Here is a 26635-nt window from a genome sequence, read left to right on the forward strand (position 1 = left end):
TTAAATGATTCAAAGACCAACATAAAATCACACGAGTGGCTCCAAGTCTACAAGGCTGAAGTGAATCAGCTTGCACAGCGTGGTGCTAGGTTTCTTTCCACAGCCTCACGTAAGATTTAGCTTTTAATTTGTGTGGTATAACACATTCACTTACTCAAACTTTGGGTTATTTTCACACTTTGAGATATAAGTGGCCATCCACTTAAAGAGCCTGGAGCCTTTGCTATTTGTGTAACCAATTTAAAAGAAAAAAATGGAATAGCTGCACATACTATCGATATAATTTATAGTTTATATACGTTTCCACTCTCCTAATACAAGATTACAACTATTAGGAAAAGCCTCTGCTGTAATTAGAGCTCATTGATTTATGTCCACTAGGGGAATTGCTGTTGCCACGTCTCATTTTGGACTTAACACCAATGCTATTCACTGGAAGAGAATCTGTTGGGCTGTGATTGCAGCCTGCTGAGTTCAGCGCGCACATAGTCACTTGCCAATAGCGGCAAAGGCCTTGGAACCCTAGGTCTGCTGTGGCGGGCATTTCTGCATAAAACCTCAGGATTAATGTTTGGCTGTGGACGGAACTCGGGGAGCCAAGGGGGTGTGATCCAAGAAGGAGGAAGATAAAGAAACAGGGGATAGGAATGAAAGGTAAGACGGACTTTGCATATGAGGTGTCCAGTTTAAAGCGACTAGAAATGCAATCTGTAAAAAGACATCCCAGAAGAGCCCACTGAGGAGCCTTTTTGTCATCGATAACGGCAGATGAGCAGATTAGACTAATTTAATACCTCGGCCTATAAAGGCACAGGAAACTGACTCATTGCCAGCACTACTCACATTTGATCAGTTGTGTTCACTTGAATTGCTCAATTGCTTATCCCTAGGATATTTACTGGTTAGAAACTTTAATAGATGTTTGTTTGTGTCAAGGTCTGCTGTCTTGCTTGGCTCTCCTGGGCAGGCGTAGCATCATCAGACAGTGAAATATGATCACGGATGAGGTAGGGCTCTCAAGGCTACAGGAATATCCTTGAGTCATATTCACTGAGACTTGAACTTTCCCATTGAGATTTAAGACTCAACTTTTAGTTTCACTCTAAAGGGACTCGGGATGTGACTCAGGAAAAAAAAACGACATCTTGTTTCAAAAAGACTCAAATATATTAAATCTTTTTAAACAGAGCGTAATGAGACAGAAAAACTCTGCACTGAAAGCCAGAATAATAAATGTCTTAGTCTTAACAACCCCCTTAAGGCACAGTTAGGCAGGTTTCATTGCAGCTCGTTTCTTTTTTTTATGCAGACTGACATTACTGTAGATGGTCAATACAATCCACCCACATCACACCGTGGGACTCTGCTCAGGTGTCAGATGTGACAATACTCTGAATGATTGAAACATAATTACCTAATATATCAACCAAAACTAGCATCAGGAGGGAGATATGGATTTCCCTTGGATGTGAATGGCAACAAAGTAAAAGTGGACACAATGGTTGGTGTTTTAAATAGCAGTGTCCAGATAGGAATCGGGGGCATTTTTAAAATGATCAGACTGGAATCAAGGCTTCAGCCAAGCCCGATCTTTGGTAGTTACTTATTTTAGGTCTGCCATAAACCAAAACCACGTCCCTGCAGCGTCAAAACGTCTTCATCCTCTTCTCTTTTAACCGTAGTTGGCTAGTGTCAAATAAGTAGAAGATGAACCAAAATCACGTGACTAAACATGTCTGCTGTGTGGAATAACTTTACTCTGGAAAACAAAGTCAGTCAGACAGAAATTTGTAAATTATGCAATGTGGATGTTTGGCGAGGTGGTAGTACGTGATCGTCGTTCAGTACTATCAACTAGATTCAACACCGAAGAAAACAACAACAAACATTGAACGCCGCGTTTGAAAGAAGAGGAAAGTTTCCTGGGGATGGCGTCAAGGACACAAATATTCCAGAGAGGGTTAGGGAGTTAATGGCGTTGGATGACCAGAACATTTCTGGATTAGAGAACACTGGTTTCGACCAGTTCTGGATCAAAGGTACAAGCTACCCTCTCCTCCTCGCTACATTAACAGTATTTTATTGAAGAGTAGATCAGGACTAGGCCGATACTGAATATTAAAAGAATGGTATCAGATCGGGAGGCAAAAAAACTTGATCAGGACATCTTAAACCTAGTTCTAAACTCATTAATTTGGATCCAAACTACCATGTTACTACCATGTTTCAGTTCCTTGTTGGACAGTCTTCTCTAAAGGCAAATGTAAAGAGGCAATAATGGTCAAAATATAGTGTACTAAACTGATATTGACTTTTTTGGTGAGCTTTGTTTTAGGTGTCTTAAAATATGTTCTGCTGTTGACCCCATCCACAGCAGTTCATAGCTTTAAATCCATGCAATCAGCACTACTCCAAACTGGAAGAATGTTGACCACCATCTACTGTAGGTAGTACACTGACTACCTCACACAACTCCACTTTGGCAAAACCAAATTATCCCTTTCAAGTATTTATAACCACTTTAATTGGCATACCTTGTTTCCAAGGAAAGAGCACACTGGTTTTTAGACTCACCCTTGAATGAAATGGTCTGAGCAGGTCGGAGATGGGGTTGGAGCGTGAGGCGTGATGGCCGTGGCCGCAGTCTCCACCTTTAATTGGCAGCTCCTCGGCACTCAACAGAGAGTGGAGGACGGGATTCACATTGCTTATTGGTTCCAGGTAGAAAGTGTCGCTAGAATTCAAGGATATCAGGCCCCTGTGTGAAAGAGAAACTAAGGATAAGAGAAGTGTTGCTGGGGTCTTAAAATAGGTTAGGAAAAAAGGTATAAAACATTGGGTAGTACTTCATATTCCGTTGTTGCTGCTGTTATCTGAGAACAAGAAGTGACTATGAGCTGGAATCTGTTTACTTGGGTCTTAAGTTAAAGCTCCTATGCAAAGATGTGAAGAAATCAATTTTAGCACCTCCCAGTGGTAGGATCTGGAATAACACCAGGTGTATACACCAGACAGCCTTAACATTATGACCGGAGAAGTAAACAACATTGACCATCAAACTTTTAGACCTGGCATTCATACCACCCACCTAGACCAGACCAGCCTCCCCCCCATCCCCCCCATCCCCCCACCCATAGCAATGACACTCCTTGAAAGGCAGAATCAGCTATTTCCCAGTTATTAGTATTTAATATTTACACTGATCAGCCATAACATTATGACCATAGACAGGAGAAGTGAATAACATTGACCATCTTGTGACAATTCAGTGTTCTGCTGGGAAACTTTTGGACCTGGCATTCGTACCGGCCCACCTAGACCAGACCAGACCAGACAAGAGGCCCCTCCCCTCAAAGGACCCCCCACTAACAACATTCTGTTGCCAGACACCACAGGACACCCTCAGAAGACCCATGTCCATTTTCTGATGAGTCACCACAAGGGAGACCTGCACAATATCAGGAAGGTGGTCATAATGTATTGCCTGATCACTGTATATTACAAACTATAAACCCATAGCAGCATATTAAAAACATTAATATGTTTAAAGAAACTTTACACTGGCATTAAACAGTTATACATTTAGTCAGATATTCATATTTAAGTGTTACCATAGAGGCAAAAGAGTTGTGAGAACTTCTTGAATACACACTGCGGCACTGACCTTGAAGATAATCACTCACCTGGGCCACGCTCGCTGCGCTTCAATCTGCATTTGAAGTCTGAATGAAAACTATTTCACCTTGCCTGTGAACATTTCGCCAGGAGTTGCCATTCGCTTCACAACAGACACAATGGGCACAAAGGGAATCAATTTGTTTTTGTGTGAAACACTGACAGTTGTGTTCATCCGCACGGCCTGACCATATGGGCACGGCTCAGCTCGGAGCCAAGCTTTGCAGAAAATACAGTAGATTCTCTAAGTAATTATGTGTTCAAGGCCGTACAACAATTTCCCTGAAATCATGTTATTCATCCCGAGTCAATACAAAACACCTCGTTATGGCACGAAAGCCGCCGACAGGGACAACGTGACGGGAACTGTGGGGCGCAGCAAAACTGAACTCGGAACTCGGGTCAGGGCAGATCTAAAACATTATTATTCTGATCCTCTGCTAACTGGAAACATTTTTTTTTTTTTTTTTAAATGATTAGACTTTTTGTTCCCATAATCCTCATTTCCCGGCTATTACTGAATGGTTGTGCAGTTTGGTCATGTCAAAGCGAAGCCACGAATGAATCAACAAAACAAGAAGGGTGTTTCATGCAGAGCTGCAGCTGGAGCACAATAAGCAGTCTCATCAGGCTTTAAACGCATTTTATGCTTACGCACGTTTTCCCGCGCGTACGCCGGGAATTAAATCAGGAAACATTGTCAGTTCCGCAGCACTCTGTTAGAAATCCGGGACATTGTTAGGGCAGTAATTGTGACCGCATAATGAGAGCAGAGCGGATGGACAGTGGAGTCACGCTGCTGCTTTGTGAAATATGCCATTGATTCGTAGTTCGTGACGGCGCTGTTGCCTGGCAGAGGAAATGGCTACAGATGTCAGAGCGTTCAAAGTGACCCCTGATTTCAAATGAAGTCAACGCTCTAACCCCACACTACGTCTTTCATCCTCTCCTGACAGATTTGTTATCATTCTTATGTTCAGGGTGTTATTATTCTGCCTCCTAGAATGAAATTTACACTGTATTTCAGCTGAAGCCCCCCCACCCCTCCCTACGATTCATAGTGGGTTTCATTCACTGACTGTATAAAGATGGACGGCTGAACTGCTCCTCGGAAGTGAAGCAAAAGCAAGTAGAGCTCCCCCTGGTGACTGGCTGCAGTATAGGCCATAAGCTCCACCCTCTCAGTGTTAGTGGGTGGGACTTGGGCCAAACTAAAATACTAAAATGCACGTCAAATAAAATTGGTTTTAGGTAGTTAATATAATGTTGATAAATGTTCAAGTGTAAAGTTTTCTTTAGTTATTAACGACTACTACTATTCTAGTAGTTTTCTGACGCTACAGAAACAGGATATGACATCATGATGACTACAAGTTGCCATGCCAACCAGTCTGTGAAGTACAATACTGTGCAGACTCTGGCTCGAAAGTCACAAGATGGCACTGCCCGTGTCCCCGGAAAAGATCAGTTTGGCCAATGCAAGGAATTGGGGATGCATTGTCCATGTTTATATACAGTCTATGGGTTCATTGCAGAGTAAGTTTGTTTGATTTGAACTATGATAGTTTGATTGTAATAAATTATTAAAAAAAAAAAGTTGGCACGTGTTAAAAGACTGACAGAAAGGATTTAGGGTTACGGTTAGGTTTAGGGTTTAAGGGCCTGCTCAGATCTTGCATTAAGATCCGATCTGGGCTGTCCGATCGCAAGTGACCAGCGTTAGCTACGCGTGTTCACACCTAGCATTAGCATGTGTCTCCAGACCCGATCGCATGCAGTTTCACGCTCTCATGCAAATAAACACAGACGTCATCTGGGGCCCAGCAGAATATTTTAACAGCGACTGTCTGTAATGGATCTCTACTGCTGTTTCAGAACCAAGAACAGCGCTGTTTTATGTGTGTGCGTCCTGACTTTGGCTTCACACGTTAAGTTGTCATTTACTGATCTCCGTCCTGATGTTAGTTAGACCGGCACAAAACTCACAAAAAAAAAAGTAGATTATAACTCCAACCCTGGAAGTTTCCATATCTGGTGATAAAGGGAAATAAAGACGTCGATGATGAGGAAATACTTAACCACAGTGGGCTCCTGATACATAAACTTGACCGCATCAATAATTAACACAGAATCACATTCGCATACTCATATTAAATCCATTCATTTCTGAATTCTTACTTAGATTTATATATTATTTAGTTAACAGCTACAAGGACAGAATAAAAGTCTGTCATTACTAATGAACAAACATCACTTACGGTTCTTTATCCTTTACGGTCGATCATTTATAATGTTTATAATGTAATATTTTTTTTTGTGACCCAGACCACCTACAAACGTGGTCACAGATCAGATCTTGTTGCATCCTGGGTGCGTTCACACCTGTCTTTCACGTGATCAAATCGCCCAGAACGGCTCAGAAATCAAACTTGTGTGGGTGAGTTTGCGTTTGGACAGCTCTGTGGATGACGGGACACTTAAAAAGGCATTTACATTCTGCTGGCTCACAGATCTCTATTCTCCCCCATGTCTGCTCTGTTCCCATCAAAGCTGCTGTCAACAAGCGGCATCTGGCTACCTTCCCAGATCAGGACAGAGGGACCGGAGAGTGCCGACGGATGTGTCAGCACTGAGCCCACCTCTATCAGACGGGAAAAATATGAAGAGCTCCTCACAATGTCACGCAAAACTTCCCCCCAATATTTTATCTGCTCGTCTTTGAACAAGCTTTACGAATTAATTCTACTAAAGCTACACTGAGCCGTGTCTCTTTTACTGGATCAAATTCATGAATATATATATATATATATATTTTTTTTTTTTTTGGGACACGTGTCCTGAGGACGTGCAGCATCTTTGCCAGGAGAAAGCTTCAACCTGCGCCTTCAGCATTCAAAGTAAATCTGTCTGAGGCTGTGAAAATTTAAGACTTTTAAAACTGCTGCCTGGGTCCCCAAAGACGATCAAGTGAGCTGTTTTTGTGAAAATCTCAAAAGGGAGGATGCAGAATTCTGCCAGTGGAAGTATTCAAAACTTCATCCATAAGTAGAGGGCACAGTTCAGCACAGTGGTAACCATAAAAGCTCTAGCAATGAGACTTTCTGATTCAAGTAAGCCAGGTGAGGCATGTGGCAACTGTGGAGCAGCAAACGTACAATAGAGCTCTGAATGGGCCTGCTCCATCTAGTCAGTCTATTTAGTCAATAGCAGATGCCCGCAGCGTCTCATCGAACTGTTGTGATCACATTATTTGAATTTAAGGAACCTAGTCAATATGTTCAGGTCAGCGCCCTGACCCTGAGCAGTTGAGGGAACTGAAGGTTGCAATGGATTGCCCAAGAATGCTCACAGGATTCTTAATGTCCTGGACTGATCCCTGAAATCTGACACTGTCAATATACATGGATCAGGCCACCTTCTTAATATTGTGCAGGTCTACCTTGTGGTGGCTCATCAGAGAATGGACATGGGCCTTCTGAGGGTGTCCTGTGGTGTCGGGCAACAGGATGTTAGTGGTTAGTGGGGTGAGCCTTTGAGGGGAGGGGCCTCTGTGGATCGTCCCACAGATACTTGATCAGTTTGGGATCTAGTGAATTTGGAGGCCAGGTCAACACCTTGTGATGTTCTTCATGTTCTTCTTCTTCTTCTTTGAGTTGTTTCTAAAGCGTTTGGCTGCTGCCATCAAGGAGTGTCATTGCTATGGGGTGGGGGTGCCTGGTCTGGTCTAGGTGGGTGCTACATGTCTAAGGAACATCCACACCAATGAATGCCAGGAACAAAAGTTTCCCAGCAGAACACTGAATTGGCACAAGATGGTCAATGTTACCCATTTCTCCTGTCAGTGGTCATAATGTTGTGGTCTATTTGGTGTGAACATTAAATACTAACAATTGGGAAATAGCTGATTCTGCCTTTCAAAATCAATCAATTCCATGTTTTTGATTAATTAAATGGTCGAACCAGAAACCTGAGAAACAAATTTGTCTAAGCACAAAAGCATCACCATTAACAATCCTACCGACAATCTAACACCCATTATGTCTCATTAGATCTGCTCTGAACAAAACGAAATAAGAATTCAAGGAGTCAAAAGGCATCCAGGCGGGTTTATGTTAAGGGTTTGTTACGGTCTGTTTGCGCGAGAAAGAGTCCAGAGACTCGTCTGCATCCACAGAAACAGCTGAGTGGTTCCCATTTGTCTAAAAATTGCCAAAGGTTTCGATATGCTCAACATTACACACGTTGCAGTGCAACAGTTTCTGACCGTACCTGACTCCTGAGCATGTGCTGAGAGCCACCCAGGAATCTGGATGTCCTCTGACATGGCCGTGGTAGAAGCAGTGATCCTGAAAGAGAGAAAAAGAATTGGAATCAATACGTCACATTTCATCGGTCGGAGAGCTTTTATGATAATGTTGACGCGGACTCTGGAGCGGTGGCTGGGGGGGGCAACGGTGATGGATCGGTTGGCCGGAGATTAAGCGTCCGTAAAGCATGCCCCGTCCCGTGACAACAACCGGCGAAACGCTGCCCGCGGTGTATGAACAAGGCCCGTGACGAATCAATAAAGCCACGGAAAGCTCCTTACATGTTAGAGCGCGGCCACTCGAACGTCTCGATGAGGTTTTGAGACGTATTTATGAAAAAAAAAAGGCTGGTTGCCCAGTGACGCATGAAATTCAGATTGAGATTAGAGCCGTCAAGGAGCACCTGGATTACTGGGATAAATACATATTTTCAATTAGCAGAGGATGGTTACGATAAATTATAAAAGAGTCCGAAATAAGTACAGGCACAATTTCATCAGCCACAACATTATGAGCATGGACAGGAAGTAAATAACCATCTTGTGACAATTCAGGTTTTTTTTTTAAGACCAGGCACCCCCACCCCATAGCAATGACACTCATTGGTGCTATTAAATGCTATTGATGGTGCTGAGTTGCCTCACCTGGCTTACTTGAATCAGAAAGGGGCCCCACATTATTAGGAAGGTGGTCACAATGTTATGGCTGGATGTAGGGATATAAGCCCTGAACGCTGGGCAGACAGAGTGATGTTCTGTTTCTTCGTGAGATTGAGTTTTCGACACTTTCCGTAATCCTGTTTCCTTGTGTTTCCTGTTATTTTGTATTTGTTCTTATTTTCCCTGGCGTTTCCTGCCATGTTTGATTATGTGATTGGTTTCTCCTTGTGTGCTCTTCCCTGCCTGTGTGTATATATGTAGTCCTATGTCTCACTTTCAAGCTATTCCCTGTGATTCTTCTCTTTTATTTATTTTTTTTTTTGGCTTTTCAAAGGATTCTCTTCTTCTTTTTACATTTTCTCGGACTGGACTTACTTCAGTCGGACCACTCTTTTGTTGGACTCCGTTTGGATTTACTCTGCCTCGTCTTTGCAGTGCACATGTGTTGTGTAAGTTTATGAAACGGTCTAGTGTTAGCCTGCAGGACACATGAAAGCACCCAGTTTTGATGTACTGTTCCACCTTTGTGACAATTGTTGCTGCAGCTAAACTCTGCTAGCTGTGTGGCTAGCAAACCAGAGTTGGAAGAGGCTATCGAGCCTGTAGGTGCACGCTGCTGTCTAAAATTGACATTACCACCTCTAACGTCAGGCTTAATAGCTTCTACGCCTGTTAAAAAAAATAAAGAAGACATGTGGTGTCGTTTTTCATTGAAATGTCTCGGAAACAGGAGTGGCTAGTTCGTTTCTTCTTCTGTTTAGAGGTTGGCCTTATGTCGTCTTTCGAAAGTAATCATGGGTATATCTCTGAAGGTTTCTTGCAAGGGTCATTTTGGAGGATGTGCTATATTGGATTAACCTGTAGTAATGCAGTAATCTAGGGACGTAAAACAGGGACGTGTTGAAACAAACGGAAGACAAGGACATAAGATTGAACTTAAAGGAAGACAAATTCCTAGGAGACGAGTAGGGATACACTTACCCCTGGTGTAAAAACAACGAGTACTCAAAACCTCCCAGTGCACCCGAGCAACAGCCCGCACACATCCGACGCAAAGTTTGGCTCAAAGACACAGACTGAAGATCTTACTTCACCACCCCAAACAAGAAGGTACAACAAAAGTGCCCAGTCCTTAAAATGTCCTTTGCAGCACGTTTCTTGATGACCCCCGATGAAGGCCACGTGCCTGGTAAAGTTGTTCCATACACTGCAAGTTCAGCTGTCTGGTGAGAGCATAGACTGTATATAAATATGGACAAAGCGTCCCCACTTCCTTGCGTTGGCCAAACTGACGCTATTTTCCCGGGGATACGGGCGGCGCCATGTTGCGACTTTGGGGCCAGAGTATGAGCCGCGACCAGACCACACTTCCTCCAGACTCACTTGTGTTTTAATTAATTAATACAACGCTCTGCTCTATCTCCACCAGTTACAAGGAATGTTGGATTATACACTGTACTTACTATTTATTTATATTTTTACAACTCTCATGGACCAATGGGACCACTTTATGGAGCGTAGTCGCCATTATGTCACATCCTGTTTCTATAGCGTCAAATAACTAAAACGAAAAATAACTAAAACAAAATTTATCCAAAAAAATTACACTTGAACATTCATCAACATTATATTAACTACCTAAAATGACAGAAACCATCCTTGAAAAATGAATGTATTTGACGTGTATTTTAGTGTTTTAGTTTGGCTCAAGTCCCGCCCACTAACATGAAGGGGGTGGAGCTTATTACCTATACTGCAGCCAGCCACCAGGGGGAGCCCTACTTGCTTTGGATTTACTTTAGAGGAGCTGTTCCGCTGTCCATCTTTATACTATCTATGGGTGAAATGCACTATACCAAGAGAGTAAAAAAGCCAGAACTACGTTTTTATAAGCTGTCAAAAACAAAGAACTGAGTCTTATGAGGAGAAAATTGGATACAGGCAATAAGACATAAGGTATCAAGAAGAAGAATGAGAAAACTGTGGGACCCTGACAGTGTGCCGGCTCCATGTGCAGCAAGCATTTTATCACCGTTAAGTAAACCATCCAAATTCTGGCTCCAGGCTATGACACTTCTGTAAGTTAAGCTAAAGCATGCTGATGGTATTTAACTTGAGTGAAAGTCAGAAAGCGGTGCGGTAACTAATGCGTAGGCGGCGTTAACTGGTATAAACAGGGTGCAGAACTAGTTCTTCAGAGTGAAATCTTATGTTTCTAGCTAACTAGAGACATTTTGTTAGCATTTCAACACTTGATCGCACATTGTGGCAGTGATGGTTTTCCTCTCAAGTCACTTAGGTTTTCAGAATATCACACATATCCAATAATAGTCACTGCTTTACACTGCTTCACCCTAACCCTGACCCTTAAATTAAAATCACACATGCTGCTAGAACAACTTCCTGATTCTGCTCACTAAGGTACACTACTCTAACTTTTGCAAAAAGTTTAAAAAAAAGGTTAAAAGACAAAAAAAAAATAAAAAATTAACACTTTCAACACAATCTTTCAAGTACAAAGGCATCACACCTTTCATGATTTCTAAAAGCAGCGCTGCCTATGGGCCTAAACACCCACTGTTAAAGCTGAAAGAGGATTTACCACCGCCAGCTTCCCAATTATGCCCGCATGTCGATTTCTGCGTAGTCAAAATTCTCTGTCAGCTCATCAGAGCGTGAAATGAGCTCTTTCATTTGAACAGCAGCAGCCCCTGTGAGTGCTCTGTCAGAGCCAACATACCAATCAATGGTCAGAGAGATCTCCCCACGCCGAGCCCGCCCCCTCCCGACAAGTACTCCGGTTCCACGGGGAACCGACCGGGGAACCGGCTCTTCCGTGCAGGGACATGGTCCTATCTGCAATCCCAGGTGTGATAGCTGATAATTATTGTTGAAATGTACAACCTGGGTGATTGGCTACGCACAACTGAAGCGGTTTTTCAGTTAAATACTTGGCAATTAAAAAATTTAAGTAGAAGCACCTTGTGCACAATTTTATTCAACAATTAATTTCTGCATGGGAACAAATATATGCAGCCTCTTTTATAGGCGGTTTAGGCTTTAGTTACGGCGACAACCCAGACCCTACGAACACCCTAACGCCGTAGCCTGACGTCCACCTCCCCAGAAATGCAACTACACGCTACGGCAACGCAGACCACAAGAGCTGTGATTGGTCCACTTGGTAGAAGCGCTGCTTCTCCATCTCTGCAATTTTCGAATTGACTATTTTGGATCAGTAAAGATCAAGGACAAACATTGAGGAAAGGTTAACCAAGGAGGTTCAAACATTTGTAGCCCCGACTAGCATTTGGGTGGCGTTGTTACAGAGCGAGCCAGACTGACGAGCGCACAAGTATAAATGACTCTCACCGGCGTAGGCTACGTACGTAGGTTATGGTGTCTATGTCCCGCAGTACCTTAAACGAGCATTTAGAGTTTCAAGTGTACCCCGACCATTCTGTTATGCTGTGTAGTGATTTTGGAAAACTTTAAAGGCCGGAGGTAACTGTTTGAACCTGCAGGTGGCATCAGAGGCAACAAGCATGAGCTCCATAAAGAAGAATATGCAAGAAATCGTTTGACACACACACACACACTGGAGCTGGAGGACAAGCTTTTTGTCAATAAAAATAAAATCAATAAGGAATAAATAATACACAGGACTCAAAATGCTGCACTGTGGAATACAGCGTCACGCTTCCCTCCACCACTTTAGTGCCATTTGACAGACGGGACTGAACCATTTTTAACCTTTCTGAGCTAAGTCCCATGATCTAGCGGATCAAATGCTTTCTGCAAGGCCAACCCCAAGAAACAGAAACAGTAAAAGCAGAAACCCTTGCACTTTGCTTGATTTTCTGACTAAAACACCGGCCGTAGAGCGGATCTCAACAAGCCAGTAGTCTCGATGGCTTCTCTGCCAGTGCTTTGTTTTAAGGTTTATCATTAATTCATGATCATGATTTCTTATGCTGTATTTTAATTCATCAAAACTCTGTCTCTTTTAGCCCAGATATATACATTTATATGCACATAAGACATAAATAAAGAGTGAATGAATCCACTTACATTGAGCTAAACATTATAAGCTGAGTGCAGTTTGAGCAGCAGCTCTAAAGTTGAACTTGCGGTTAATGTGAATCAACTCGTATTTGTCTGATTAATTCCTAATCGTTTAACGAAGCTTATGAACACATAATTGGTGCAGCGAAAAAACTCTTGCGAGGACAAAAGGACGACGTGGTGGCTAAGACGCCAGCGCTCAAGAGGCGAAACTTGATCAAAGGGCCCAATCAGGGCCGCCAAAGCACCTCTGATCATCAGAAAGTCTGGAGCTGTAATACATCTGCAAAGATCCTGATAGCTTGTGTCTTTATAGATGGAATCAGGTTGCTTCGGTTGACTTTGCATCAAGAGGACTGTGACTTTGCTAAATGCCGCTGATGAACGATCAAACAGGGCCCCCTCCGTTTAGAATATTAACACGAGTTTGTAATAAAAGCAAGGAAACGCAATGAGCAGTTGATGTGATTTGAAGTTCAACTGGTTAGAAAATGTTGCTCTGTTGGTAAAAAGTACACCAAAGGGGCTGTTATGCTTCCTCAGGAAATTGAAATACTTTGAGAAAACATGTTTTTAATCAAGATTTTTGGTCTTTTTTTTTTTTTTTATGGCCACCTACTGTAGACTTGCCAACTGTTCTGCAACAGGATCAATCCAGATCCAAGGCCAGTCACTGATATGTCCGTGAATTTAGGAGCCTATTAAATGGTTTACTGCCATGAGGCTGCTGTAGTTTTACCCGTGTCAAGTTTATCTTTCTGCGCCACAAAAGATGCATCAATCAATACAACAATATGGGTGTACTTCACAATATAAAAGAAGTAAGAAGGTCAACAAGGTCAACACCTTGTGCTGTTCTTCATGTTTTTTTGAGTTGTTCCTAAAGAGTTTTGTGGCTACATCCTGCTGGGATGTCTGCTGCCATCAAGGAGTGTCATTCCTATGGGGTGGGGGCGTCTGGTCTGGTCTAGGTGGGTGCTACATGTCTAAGTAACATCCACACCAATGAATGCCAGGTCCAGAAGTTTCCCAGCAAGACATTGTATTGTCTCAAGATGGTCAATGTTATTCACTTCTCCTGTCTCGGTCGTAATGTTGTGGCTGTTCGGTGTATATTGGGTGCGAGACACAGTTTGCTGCAGGTGCATACACAGACCGGTAAGAGGTTGTTAATGAGCAATAAGTTCTGAATGGGAGGTATAGAGGTGACCATGTTTTCGTGCCACACATCATTAGCATCACAGTGTCTGCACTTAATGGCCCGAGTGTGTCAACAGCTAAAATAACAACATACGCCTCTTCCTCCTCAGGGTGGACTGTACGTCTTTTATCTGGTTTGGATATAAAAATGTATTTTATTTATTTACTTCTCAGAGAGACACTTGTTCTACTTTAGTGGCATATCACTGTAATGATGGTGGTCAACAGCAGAGCACCTGTTTGAGACAACATCTGTTTGTTACTGGAGAGAATGCGTCATGCAGAGTTATTTAAGGTCTGCAGCTAGTTTTAAATACAAGACAGACCCCTGCTGGGATGTTCCAGCGCCTACTGACAGTCAAGCACTTTGTGCATAGGTGCAGCTTGTCAACAGACGAGCCAGGCAGCCGGTTGGGGGGCCCAGGCCGGTAGGGGGCCCCATAAGGACTGACAACTGACTGGCAAGGTGCTATATTTTAAATGACAGTAGGTGACCTCCCTGCCTCACCTGACACAGCTCTGCACGCTCAATCCTGGTGCATGTCGAGTGCACAGTTAAGTGTGACACTGGCGACCAATTTAAAATGAAGAAGACAGAAATGAAAGGTGCACCTTACTGGGTAAACTCAAGCTGCAACCTTACATTGCACTGTTGTATATAGGTTGATTTTCTTTATTTACTACATCTTTCTATGTCCAGAATTTTTATTCCCTTACATTTTGTTCATTTAAATTTTTTTTTTATTCTTCTGTGAGCGAAGAGAGAGACTTTTCCCTAAGCTGTGAACATTTAGGGAAACTGACAATAAAGAAATTTCTTGAATCTTGAATCTCGAAGGGGTAAGTGAAGTGGATAACGAGGATTAATAATGATACTAAACAGGAAGAGGAAGATCTTCCACTAGCATCATATTATTTTGTAGGGAAGTCGGTATCAGGGGTGACCCAGACATTTTCGAAATGATCGGATCGGTATCGGGCCTCAGCACGTAAGCCGTAAACCAAAACCTCGTCCATGTAGCGTCATAATGTCTTGTTCTATTTCATTGCCTGGCGTCAAAGCCGAAGAAGACGCCAGGCAACAAACAAGAAGAAGAAGAAGAAGAAGAAGAAGAAGAAGATGTAGAGGAACCAAAATCACATGACTAAACTTTAGTCTGGAAAATTAAGTCAGTCAGCAATTTATAAATTATGCGACGTGGATGTTTGACGAGGTGGTAGTACGTGATCGGTATTCAAACTACCGACTTGATTCAACACCAAACAACAAAAAAAAGGGGGAAGTAATATGCTGAATACATTTAAAAGAAGAGAAATGTTTGCTCAAGACAGCTTCACGGAGAAAAATATTTATATATTGAGCCAGAGTATACAGATAAAGAGCTCGTTGAAAGGACAATGTGGAGGCAGAGAGAGGAACAGCTGGCCAAAGAACAACAAACTGCTGCACGTCCGTGAATAGATAACAGGTAACTCTGGACTCAACGGGGAATAGCACTAGCGTATCATAACAAAATATTGGTGAAATGAACAAGTTTTGCGGCAGATAATGCGTTATTTAGAGGCTGCGTTTCGGTGCCCCAGTCACTTCCACTATATGGATATATGCGAATCTAAACATTTGACAAACGACTCCAAATGACACCAAAGTTATATGGGTGAGTAAACGATCATACTATTTGCCAGAAATAAGGTCCAGGTTGTAAAAAAACAGTAGTTCCCCTTTAATACAATTGCACGGTGCACACGAGATCTAGGAGAATACAAGGAAGATAAAAGCCTTTATGAATCTAGAGGAGGTGTGGCATTTTGTAAATTAAAAAGATCAGACCGGGACTCAGATCGGCCGATATTGAATATTCAAAGATCGGTATCCGATGGGGGGACAAAAAAAACTTGATCGGAAAATCCCAATTAGTTTGATGCTTAAGTAAGTCCATCTTTGTTGTCCGTGACAGAGTCTATTGTGGAAAGTTTTTTCCTCAGTAGCTTCTAGAATCTTCTAGCACCATCTTGAAAATGGCCAGGCCTTAGTCCTTAGGCCTTTGTCCATGTATAACGTGTCCTTGATGACATACATAATCATTTGATGCCAAATAAAAATAACGGAACTAAGCTGAAGACGCTGAAGTGGATCAGGGTACAACGCGTTATGTTTTGGAAAAGAGCCGACATGTATGCGCAGTCAAAACAATGCGGTGCTTAAAAGGTCTAGTTCAGGAACAAGGAATAAAACTTACGGAGTAACTGCGATTGGTCACCGTCACCGCTTGCCCATCTTCTGTGTAGTAGGTCTCTGTAAAGTCTGGACCCAAAAGATCGCTGGGAAAGGAAAGAGAAGAGGGGACAAAAAGGTTGTAGGTGATTAGATAAGGTTTAAAAATCCTTGTGGACTTCAGGTGTCAGCAACAGCAGGCAGACGCAGGACAGATGGAAGTAAAATACATTCTGAGGCCGTGATCACACAGGACATGTTCTCTTCGTTCGGACGGACTGCCCTTCACAACGTGCGTCCACGTCTTCGGATTGGATGAGTGGAAGTTAATGGCAGCCCACCAAAACTAGCAAGCTGCCAGAAGAACTGAAGCTACAGATTAGATGGGAAGAATACAGCATTTTAAAGGCGCATCACTCAGCTATTTATGTAGCCTCCATGACGGTCAGTAAGCTAACTATGAAGTTCATCTCATCTAAGTACTTACATGAAGGCTACACGAAGTTACGGCCTTCTGACTTTTTACTGACATTTGTTAATACACATGATTAGATGTTATAATCCCTTGTGCCAAGATCCCAGGCAAAATGCATTCAGAGGCCCTGTCCAACTGAGAAACTCTAACAAACCTACAGTCATGAGATATGACGATTAAACCTACAATCTAAATGAACTAAGAAAATGCTGCTGGCTTGTATGGCCCACAGAGCAGCTAACCAAACAAAGAAATATCGCTACCAACCAACATGAAGACATCAGATACCTGGCATAGTCAACAGCAGCAGCATGTCATTGGGGTTTTCAAGTGGGCACCTCCCTTCACCGATGTTTCGTTAAGTTAGGCCCACGACACCTCAAGAAGGCTTAACAGTGACTTCCAGCGTCACTGCAAACCCCCGTTTTTGTCACGATCAACAACTAATCTTTCAATAATTTAGCCTAGTCCTTTTATGAAGCAGTCAAAAGTACCTGATACGTAGATGAGGACTGAATCACGACCCTAACAAACAAATCTACCGTGGTTCGCCCAGTTGATGCCGACTGAACCACGAACCAAACAAACAAATCTACCGTGGCATATTTAAACAGTGTACAGTAGCGTGTATAATAGATTAGCATTTAGCAAACTAAAGTTGTCCATAAACGTAGTTCCTGGAATGAAGCCTTCTTGTGTATAAGTCCAAATAGAAAGTAATACAGTAAACCATTCAAGCCTGCAATTTATTTTTAGATGTGAAATGTTACTTTGCTTCATCATGTTTGTACTTGCTGTATTACCACAGCAACAGTTATGACTGCTGTCCTCTGGAACGCACTGGCAGAAAGGAATATGCGTTCAGCCGTCGTACTGCTTTTGAACATATGTGTTTGTTGCGCTATGATTTTAAATGTCAGAAAAGAAATGCTGTTCTGTTTCCCACAACAGCCAAAGGAAAAGGGTTTTGTGTTTTTACTCGAGCTATGCTACCTCTTTTATCCGTTAGCAATGTCTGATCCAATTAATTATAAAATTATAAATTAGCAAAGACAGCACTGCGGGCTCATATCCAACTCTGGAGAGGGATATGAAGAATTGCACAAATGCTAAGAGTGCAGTGCAAATACAGCCTGTTAACCTGGATTCAAATTTATATATTTATATATATATTTAAGCTTAATTAAATTGGTCTAAAGAAGACGTATAATATAGCTGCCAAAATGAATGTTGTTAGTTGCACTTTGACTAAATTTAATAATTAAAAGCTGACAAAAATTACTTTTTCGTCGACTAAAACTAGACTATCAAAGTCGTCCAGCTTGTCCAAGTCTCAGGCTGGCCATTTAGGATGCAATTTTTATTTTAATACAAATGGGAACATGAGTGTTTACCAGGTACATCTAATAGGCAGTTTAGGCTTCTGCATCAATTTGATGCCGTAGCTACAGTGACAGCCCAGATCCTACGTAGACCCTAATGCCGTAGCCTGACATCCACCTCTCCAGAAATGTAACTACACGTCACGGCGACGCAGACCACAAGAGCTGTGATTGGTCTACTTGGTGGTAGCGTGTTTCCTGCTTTAGTATTTCCGGCTGTTTCTCCATCTCCGCAGTTTTTGAATTGATTGTTTTGGATCAATAAAGACAGAACACATTGAGGAAAGGTTAAAGGGGAACTACCGTTTTTTACAACCTGGACATTATTTCTGGAATAAAATACAATTGTTCACTCACCCATGTAACTTTGGTGTCATTTGGAGTTGGTCGGACGATATTTAGATCAGTGTATATCCATATAGTGGGAGTGACTGGGGCACCGAAACGCAGCCTCTAAATAGCGCAGTATCTCGAAACTTGTTCATTTCACCAATATTTTGTTATGATACGCTAGTGCTGTTCCTCTCTCTGCCTCCTCATCCTCCTTTCAACGAGCTCCTCATCCGTATACTCTGGCTCAAAATGGTAAGGACGTCCATCATAAACAAAGTCGTCGTCCACAACCTCAGAATCGGAAAAATATTCAGCCGTGCTGCAAAAAAGGTGTGCACGGTGTTCAGAGTTGACAGACACATCCAGGTCAGAGGTTAGTAGGTCAATCTACAGACCCTGGATGATGCTAACAGGTAACTCCAGACTCATCGGGGAATAGCACTAGCGTATCATAACAAAATACTGGTGAAATTAACGAGTTTCGTGGCAGATAATGCGTTATTTAGAGGCTGCGTTTCGGTGCCCCATTCACTCCCACTATATGGATGACACCAAAGTTTTATTGGTGAGTAAACGATTGTATTTTATGCCAAAAATAAGGTCCAGGTTGTAAAAAACGGTAATTCCCCTTTAACTGGGGAGGTTCAAACATTTGTACGACTCGTCTTCGTAGGTTTCAGTCACCATTGTTGAAAGTGAAACAAAAATGAACCCGACTGGTAAAAAAAAGACACAGCGCCGACTAGCGTTTTGGTGGCACTGCTACAGAGCGAGCCAGACTGACGAGCGCACAAGTATAAATGGCTGGCACCTGCGTAAATGAGCCTTTATGTTCCCAACATAATAAAGGTGCAATATTAAATTTCTGAAATACTCCCTTGAGATGTTATGAGACTCTCTAGCAAGATTTACAACAAAAGCATTTCCTATCAAGTACTTTTCACTTTTACTTTAAATTTGCATACTCTAGCAATCAGAGATGTTGGCATACCCGGAGGTGAAGGCACTCTAAAATGCCAGACGTTGGCTGAAACTTGAGATTAGAAACGCATAAAGTCACAAATGTGAGACTCACTATTTTGCCTTGACGGCTCTTTGTGCACAGTGAATTATACTGATGGATTACATGATTGAAAATCTTCTCCAGCGCCGCCGGCTTAGGAATTTTAGCTCTCGAGTGCCGCAAACATGCAATCTCCATAAATATGTCTGACAGAGACTGGTAAGTAAGCTCCTTCACCACAGCCATTCAAGCTCCGAGTAATGACAGTAATTGCCTGATGAGTGAGCCCAGTTCCATCTCATACTACACTTGACTACTGAATCGTCTTTGAAGAAAAGCGCAAAGTCAGACAAAGCTTTAAAAGATATTCATGGCGTCCTTATGTGCTTGCTGACGTCCCCTGTATCATTCTCTGACACCGGCGAGCTTGATTGCAAAAACCATAATCTCCTTTAAATTGAATGTTGGATCAGCAGGAACTGAAGTCTTTCATGTTGATGGAGTTGGTTGACGATAACAAAGGGAGATAGAGGGGAGAAAAAATATATCCAAATGCCTTTCTTTATTGTGATTTTATCAAATATGATTCATCTGTTCGTAACTTATCTTATGCAAATTCTTATCTGCTGCCATCAGATTTTATCCACACTTTCGTTATTGCTCTGGTGAAAACACAGCTTGCACTGCACCAGGCGAAGATATAGAAAATAAATTATTGTTTCGACGTCTCCTCAAAGGTCATCATACAAAAAAAATAAATAAATAAAAAATACAACGGCTCAATCTAAGCCTGCAGCAGGAAAAAGGTGACATTTGTCACGTCTGAGGACAAATGAGTCGGTTGTCAAATGTCAAGATGTCGCTGGGAGAACGCTCCGGTGTCACGGATGTATGGATCAGTGGCGGCACAAGGACGTTTGGCCTTATTTGGGATGTCGGGGTGTGAGTGCGGCTGAATTACTGACCAGGTAGGAGACACACTCTGGCAGCAGATCCCTGGGCAAAAATGGACAAATGGAAGGAGTACCTACATGAAAAGATGAGTCCAATCTCCATTTGGTCCCAGGGGCCCTATTGTATTATTCATTGAGGGGGATCGTAATGGAACATAATCCAGCTTTCTCGCCCCTTTTACTGCAGACAATTTGCTCCGCTATATAAAAAGACTGTCTTATGTGGCAGTGCTCTAAAGTTAATGCGACTGAAACTGCTGCACGGACCGTCTGCGCATTTAACTCCATCTCATTTCGGGGCGGTATTTACACAGCGTTTTCATCAAGAGGGAGAGGCAAGAAAGAGTTGATTCCTTTTCATAGCAGGTCACCGTCTTTCATGCTGTCAGGCTGGTGTACAGGCAAAGATCACAGTCAAATATCTCCTAGGGCTTAATTAAAAACCGGCAAAGGGTGTGATTAACTCCCCTGCAGAACGCTGGAAACTCAACGGGATGAAACGTTCACCTACAGCAATCACATACTGTATATAACAAATTGACCTTCAAACTGAAAGCAATACAACAGAGAATCAATCAGCATGTCGGTATTGTCCTAATTACTGACAGATATTCCGCTTTCTTTGTGTGAGTGTGGAGTTCTGACATTAAATGTCACTGACAATTATCCCGTACTATATTTAAATTCAATTATGTAAAATAGTGTTACGCTATGATAATATACTACGCATTGATAATTGCTAAAATGATGGGAAAAGATCCAAACACATGTCCAATACTAGGGATGTAAAGGTCTCTTAAATGCTGTATAGAAAGAAAATAAATCAGTGAATGCTAACTCTCATGTATTAAATTAATAAACCAAAAAATGTCCAGTTAAACAAGTGCAAGATATGCACCTTCATAAATTCTTTTTTAGTACTTAATGAAATTCCAAATGAAAGTGCCAAATCTCCTATCACGAGACAGTTTAACAGAGTTAAATTAAGAGGGCAGACCTTCGCTGTGGCGTACTATTAAATGCTATTGATGGTGCTGACTTGCAGCCTGTTTTTATACAGGCTATACATACACTATATTACCAAAAGTATTCGCTCACCTGCCTTTACTCATTCTATGAACTGAAGTGCCATCCCATTCCTAACTCATAGAATTCAATATGATGTCGGTCCACCTTTTGCAGCTATTACAGCTTCAACTCTTCTGGGAAGACTGTCCACAAGGTTGAGGAGAGTGTTTATAGGAATTTTTGACCATTCTTCCAAAAGCGCATTGGTGAGGTCACACACTGATGTTGGTCGAGAAGGCCTGGCTCTCAGTCTCCGCTCTAATTCATCCCAAAGGTGTTCTATCGGGTTCAGGTCAGGACTCTGTGCAGGCCAGTCAAGTTCATCCACACCAGACTCTGTCATCCACGTCTTTATGGACCTTGCTTTGTGCACTGGTGCACAGTCATGTTGGAAGAGGAAGGGGCCCGCTCCAAACTGTTCCCACAAGGTTGGGAGCATGGAATTGTCCAAAATGTTTTGGTATCCTGAAGCATTCAATGTTCCTTTCACTGGAACTAAGGGGCCAAGCCCAGCTCCTGAAAAACAACCCCATACCATAATTCCTCCTCCACCAAATTTCACAGTTGGCACAATGCAATCTGAAATGTACCGTTCTCCTGGCAACCTCCAAACCCAGACTCGTCCATCAGATTGCCAGATGGTAAAGCGTGATTCATCACTCCAGAGAACGCGTCTCCACTGCTCTAGAGGCCAGTGGCGGCGTGCTTTACACCATTGCATCCGACGCCTTGCATTGCACTTGGTGATGTGTGGCTTGGCTGCAGCTGCTCGGCCATGGAAACCCATTCCATGAAGCTCTCTGCGTACTGTACTTGGGCTAATCTGAAGGTCACATGAAGTTTGTAGCTCTGTAGCAATTGACTGTGCAGAAAGTCGGCGACCTCTTTGCACTATGCGCTTCAGCATCCGCTGACCCCTCTCCGTCACTTTACGTGGCCTACCACTTCGTGGCTGAGTTGCTGTTTTTCCCAAACGCTTCCATTTTGTTATAATAGAGCTGACAGTTGACTGTGGAATATTTAGGAGCGAGGAAATTTCACGACTGGATTTGTTGCACAAGTGGCATCCTATGACAGTTCCACGCTGGAATTCACTGAGCTCCTGAGAGCGGCCCATTCTTTCACAAATGTCTTGTTTCACAGTCTGCATGCCTGAGTGCTTGAATTTATACACCTGGGGCCAGGCCAAGTGATTAGAACACCTGATTCTGATCATTTGAATGGGTGAGCGAATACTTTTGGTAATATAGTGTATCTGCAGCGGACAGTATGAAGCAAATGAGCTGTCCGTTCTCAGCATAGACCGTAAATAAAGATGGACGACGGAACTGCTCCTAAAATTGAAGCCAAAGCAAGCAGAGCTCCCCCTGGTGTCTGGCTGCAGTATAGGTCATAAGCTCCACCCCCTACATGTTAGTGGGCGGGACTTGGACCTAAAACTAAAATACTAAATTACACGTCAAATACTTTTATTTTCAAGGATTATTTCCATCATTTTAGGTAGTTAAAATAATGTTGATGCATGTCCAAGTGTCATTTTTTAAGTTAGTTGATGATGACTACCAGTTGCCATGCCAACCGCTCCGTGAAGCGGTCCCGTAGGGCCGTTAGAGTAAGAAAAAATAAATACACTTCCTTGTAACTGGTGGAGGTAGAGCAGAGCGTAGTATTAATTAAGCCAAAATCCAAGTAAGTCTGGAGGAAATGTGGGCGGGGATTGATATGGCACCACTCTCGGACCGTACTGATCAGACTCTGGCTCCAAACTTGCAAGATGGCTCCGCCCATATCCTCGGGAAATAGCGTCAGTTTGGCCAATGCAAGGAAGTGGGGATGCGTCATCCATATTTATATACAGTCTATGGTTCTCAGCATATGTATTGAGGTCAAGAATATAGATTTCATGCAAGACGCCACAATGAATACCGTGGTTCCAATGAGGATGACAGCACATGCTCAAAGGCTGTGTTCGCTCGTATACAAATGCGGCAACTTCAGAAATGTACTAAAACTGCCTACTTTTTTCACCTGGACAATCTTGGCTGCACGAAAATGGGCCTTGATAGTCAAATTTTCAGGAAGAGGCATCAAACAAACGCGAGACAGCCTGACAGGAACTTTCTTTGAAGCACACTGATGCCTTCAATCGCTTTTAACATCAGGAGGACACTGTTGTTGTGCTGCGAGGACGGGTTGTTTAGTGAAATGATTCGGCCTTAGGAGTAAAATGGAATGGAAATGTTTGTGCTTTTTGAGTGATGTGCTATGCTGCGACTGGTCCACCAGCGTCCGTGTGCGGCTCATCTGTTCAGGAGAGAAAGTGAGGATTCGGGGAAAGGGCTGCACGGGTAAGGTATTCTAAATCATGAGCCAAAACATTATGTCTCCCGGTAACACAGTGCAAAACAGCTCCAATCCGCGGAGGCGTCTGTGTTTAAAGTTTTATTCAAGCCCCTTCCCCCGTAAGGACAAGTTCAGACCTCTCTCTGCCACTGAGAACTATCGCCTACCACGAATGCTCATTAAAAAAGTGCCAGTGGATGTGATACGACTCATCAGCAGCCCTGATACTAAATAATTACACAAACACACCAAGTTTCTTTTTTTTTTTTTTCGTCTCTCTCTCTTCCTTGGAGCATCACTTGCAAAGCCACACAGTGTAGCTGGGGTCAAACCACTGTTCTGCTTCCAAGAATAAAAGTAATGGGCTCTTTTCATTGCAGAAACAGAACGCAGACAGACTGACTGGCTTTGGTGTGCTGACATAATTTGCTCTAATGAGCAGGCCGAGAGGATAAACAGCTGGACAGAGCCAAGTGTGTGTGCGTGTGTGTGTGTGTGTCTGTACACATGAATTTCTGACTGTCTTGCAAAGCTTCCATGTCTCAGTTAAATGAGCTCTCTGCTGTCCTGGCTACATGTTGCATCCTCATTGAGAAGGGACAGGAAATCAAGAGTATTAGTAAGACGTCGTCCATCACTTGTACTGTAGCTGATGGTTGGTTGCTAGTGGACATTCAAGGCCCTGGTTGGTAAAGTAACCCTCATATATACCATATATAACCCTCAGTGTTCTTCTGGGAAACTTCTGGACCTGGCATTCATTGGTGCGGATGTTACTTAGACATGTAGCACCCACCTAGACCAGACCAGGCACCCCCACCCCATAGCAATGACACTCCTTGATGGCAGCAGCCATCCCCAGTAGGACGCAACTAAAAAAAAAAAACATGAAGAACAGCACAAGGTGTTGACCTGGCCTACAAATTCTCTAGATCCCAAACTGATCGAGTATCTGTGGGATGATCCACAGAGGCCCCTCCCCTCAAAGGCCCCCCCCACTAACAACATACTGTTGCCAGACACCACAGGACACCCTCAGAAGGCCTATGTCCATTCTTTGATGAAGTCACCACAAGGGAGACCTACACAATATTAGGAAGGTGGTCATAATCTTACGATCTGTGCACTTTTAGTTCACAATTAGGCCTAATCCATTTTTCTTTTAGGTAAAAACATGACAGATTACCGAGAAGTAGCTCTTCTTGTTGTTGCCTATTTGTAAAGAAACTACCATCAACGCTGCTGCTGCCCCATCTGGGTTCACCGGACTCAAGTACTCGTCTAAAATGCATTATAAGCATTGATGGTAGGAACCAAAGTCATGGTGGAATTGTATCCTTGCCTCATATATCAGTCAAATCTATCAGTTGTTTGAGTACCCAGTGGTTGTTGCATCAACTGCATTGCCTCAAAGTTGACAACAGTCCTACTTGGGACCTGGCCGCTTCAGTTCGCCAAAGGTTTTTAGACCAACTATTGCTATGACTCGCTGAATTACTCAGCTAACATGACACGGCCTCTTGTTGCCACATCCTTCGCACTCTGAGCTGTTGAATCTCAAGTCTATAATGGAACTAATTGACCATTAACAGACGCTGATGAGCAGGTAGTAGGTGATTATGTCAAGTGTGAGCTCCACATGGTGGCTGGTCCATTGGTGGAACTCTAGGATTTCTGGTCTTCTCGGCAATAGAGCGTACTTGTATTTTAGGGAACGTATTAAAGCCGGTATCAAAACAGAAGTCACTATTAAAAATACTTGCCTGAGGATGTTTACTTGGTGTGTTCTGAAACCCACAGGATGGGTGGAAGGCCACAAATCTGCCGGCGGACAGACTCAACAGTCAACAACAACAACACACACAAACCTCAACTTTGTCTGCTTCAAAATCTGATATATAGAGGATTCTTATCACGTGACTTCATGAGCAGGCAGAGTCGAATGCAACCTGTGTTAGAGCTGTCAAAAAAAACCAGCACAAAAATAAAAACGAATCACATGGAAATGACAAATAAGTGAGTAGCACATTACACTGTGTGAGGAGGTCTTATTCAGCAGACATGCCTGAGGGCTGCTGGGACTTATAGGCAGAGAGGGAATACCAGACTCAGTGAATGACTCCATTGAAATAAAAGCTCTTCATTATTGTAGTGAGCTAGCAGAATGGAACTATCACACGCCGAATATTAAATAAAGTAAGCGCCAGGGGTGTAGCTGTTCTCAAATGAAGCTTTCTACGGGGTTAATAACAACACGGTCACGCTGTCCTCTTTGCTGTGAGAAAATACTCTTCAAGCTTTCGTCCAGGAGGGAATATGCGCCGACTCGTGCCCCCCTTCGGCCCCGAACCACAAAGCCAGCCAGTTCTTATCTCTGTGGCCGCGCGGCGATGCTCTTTACAGCTCCACAAAAGAATGGATTTAAGGCGCGGAGGAGGCTGGGTGTCTGTTTGATAGTATCCATGGTGATATCCCAGGGATCAGACTGTGTTTTCTGGTTCACCTGACGATCAGTGAAACGTTCACGGCTGACAACGGAGATCACTGTCAGCGGGGAAAGTTGATTATTATCGCCACCGCCGGGTGAAAACCTTGAGTTTCCACAATGGGCGATAAGGAATAAAGGTGCATTCAGCTTAAATAATGAACCTTTTTTTTAGATTTGTTCTCATGGTGTGGGTTGTAGGCCACTGAGCAGAAAGGGTGGACTACCTTTAAGATTTAGCCTTTCTGAAATGCATAGAAAAAATTCTTACTTGGAGGGTTTTGACTTGATAACAGCTAGGACTATCACCTACAGACTGATATGGAAAGGCATATATCACCAGAGAGTGATCTGCTTAAGTCCTTGATTAAAAATCTGCTTCCTTATACACTAATCAGCCACAACATTAAAACCAGGAGAAGTAAACAACATTGATCATCTTGTGACAATTCAATGTTCTGCTGGGAAATGT

At 42.9% G+C, this 26635-nt stretch overlaps 1 protein-coding gene across 1 annotated transcript in view; it reads right to left on the reverse strand.

Moving 5' to 3' along the window:
• adam19a (ADAM metallopeptidase domain 19a) overlaps positions 1-26635 on the reverse strand; it is a 162981-nt gene that overhangs the window by 43600 nt on the left and 92746 nt on the right. Inside the window, exons 4-6 of the mRNA XM_084545208.1 lie at positions 16147-16228; positions 7945-8021; positions 2575-2758 (exon numbers count right to left, since the gene is read on the reverse strand). Of these exons, the coding sequence (XP_084401334.1) occupies positions 2575-2758; positions 7945-8021; positions 16147-16228 (343 nt within the window). The remainder of the gene's footprint in view (positions 1-2574; positions 2759-7944; positions 8022-16146; positions 16229-26635) is intronic.

This window comes from Chelon labrosus (genome assembly GCF_963514085.1).
Source record: "Chelon labrosus genome assembly, chromosome: 1".
NCBI classification, from domain to species: domain Eukaryota; kingdom Metazoa; phylum Chordata; class Actinopteri; order Mugiliformes; family Mugilidae; genus Chelon; species Chelon labrosus.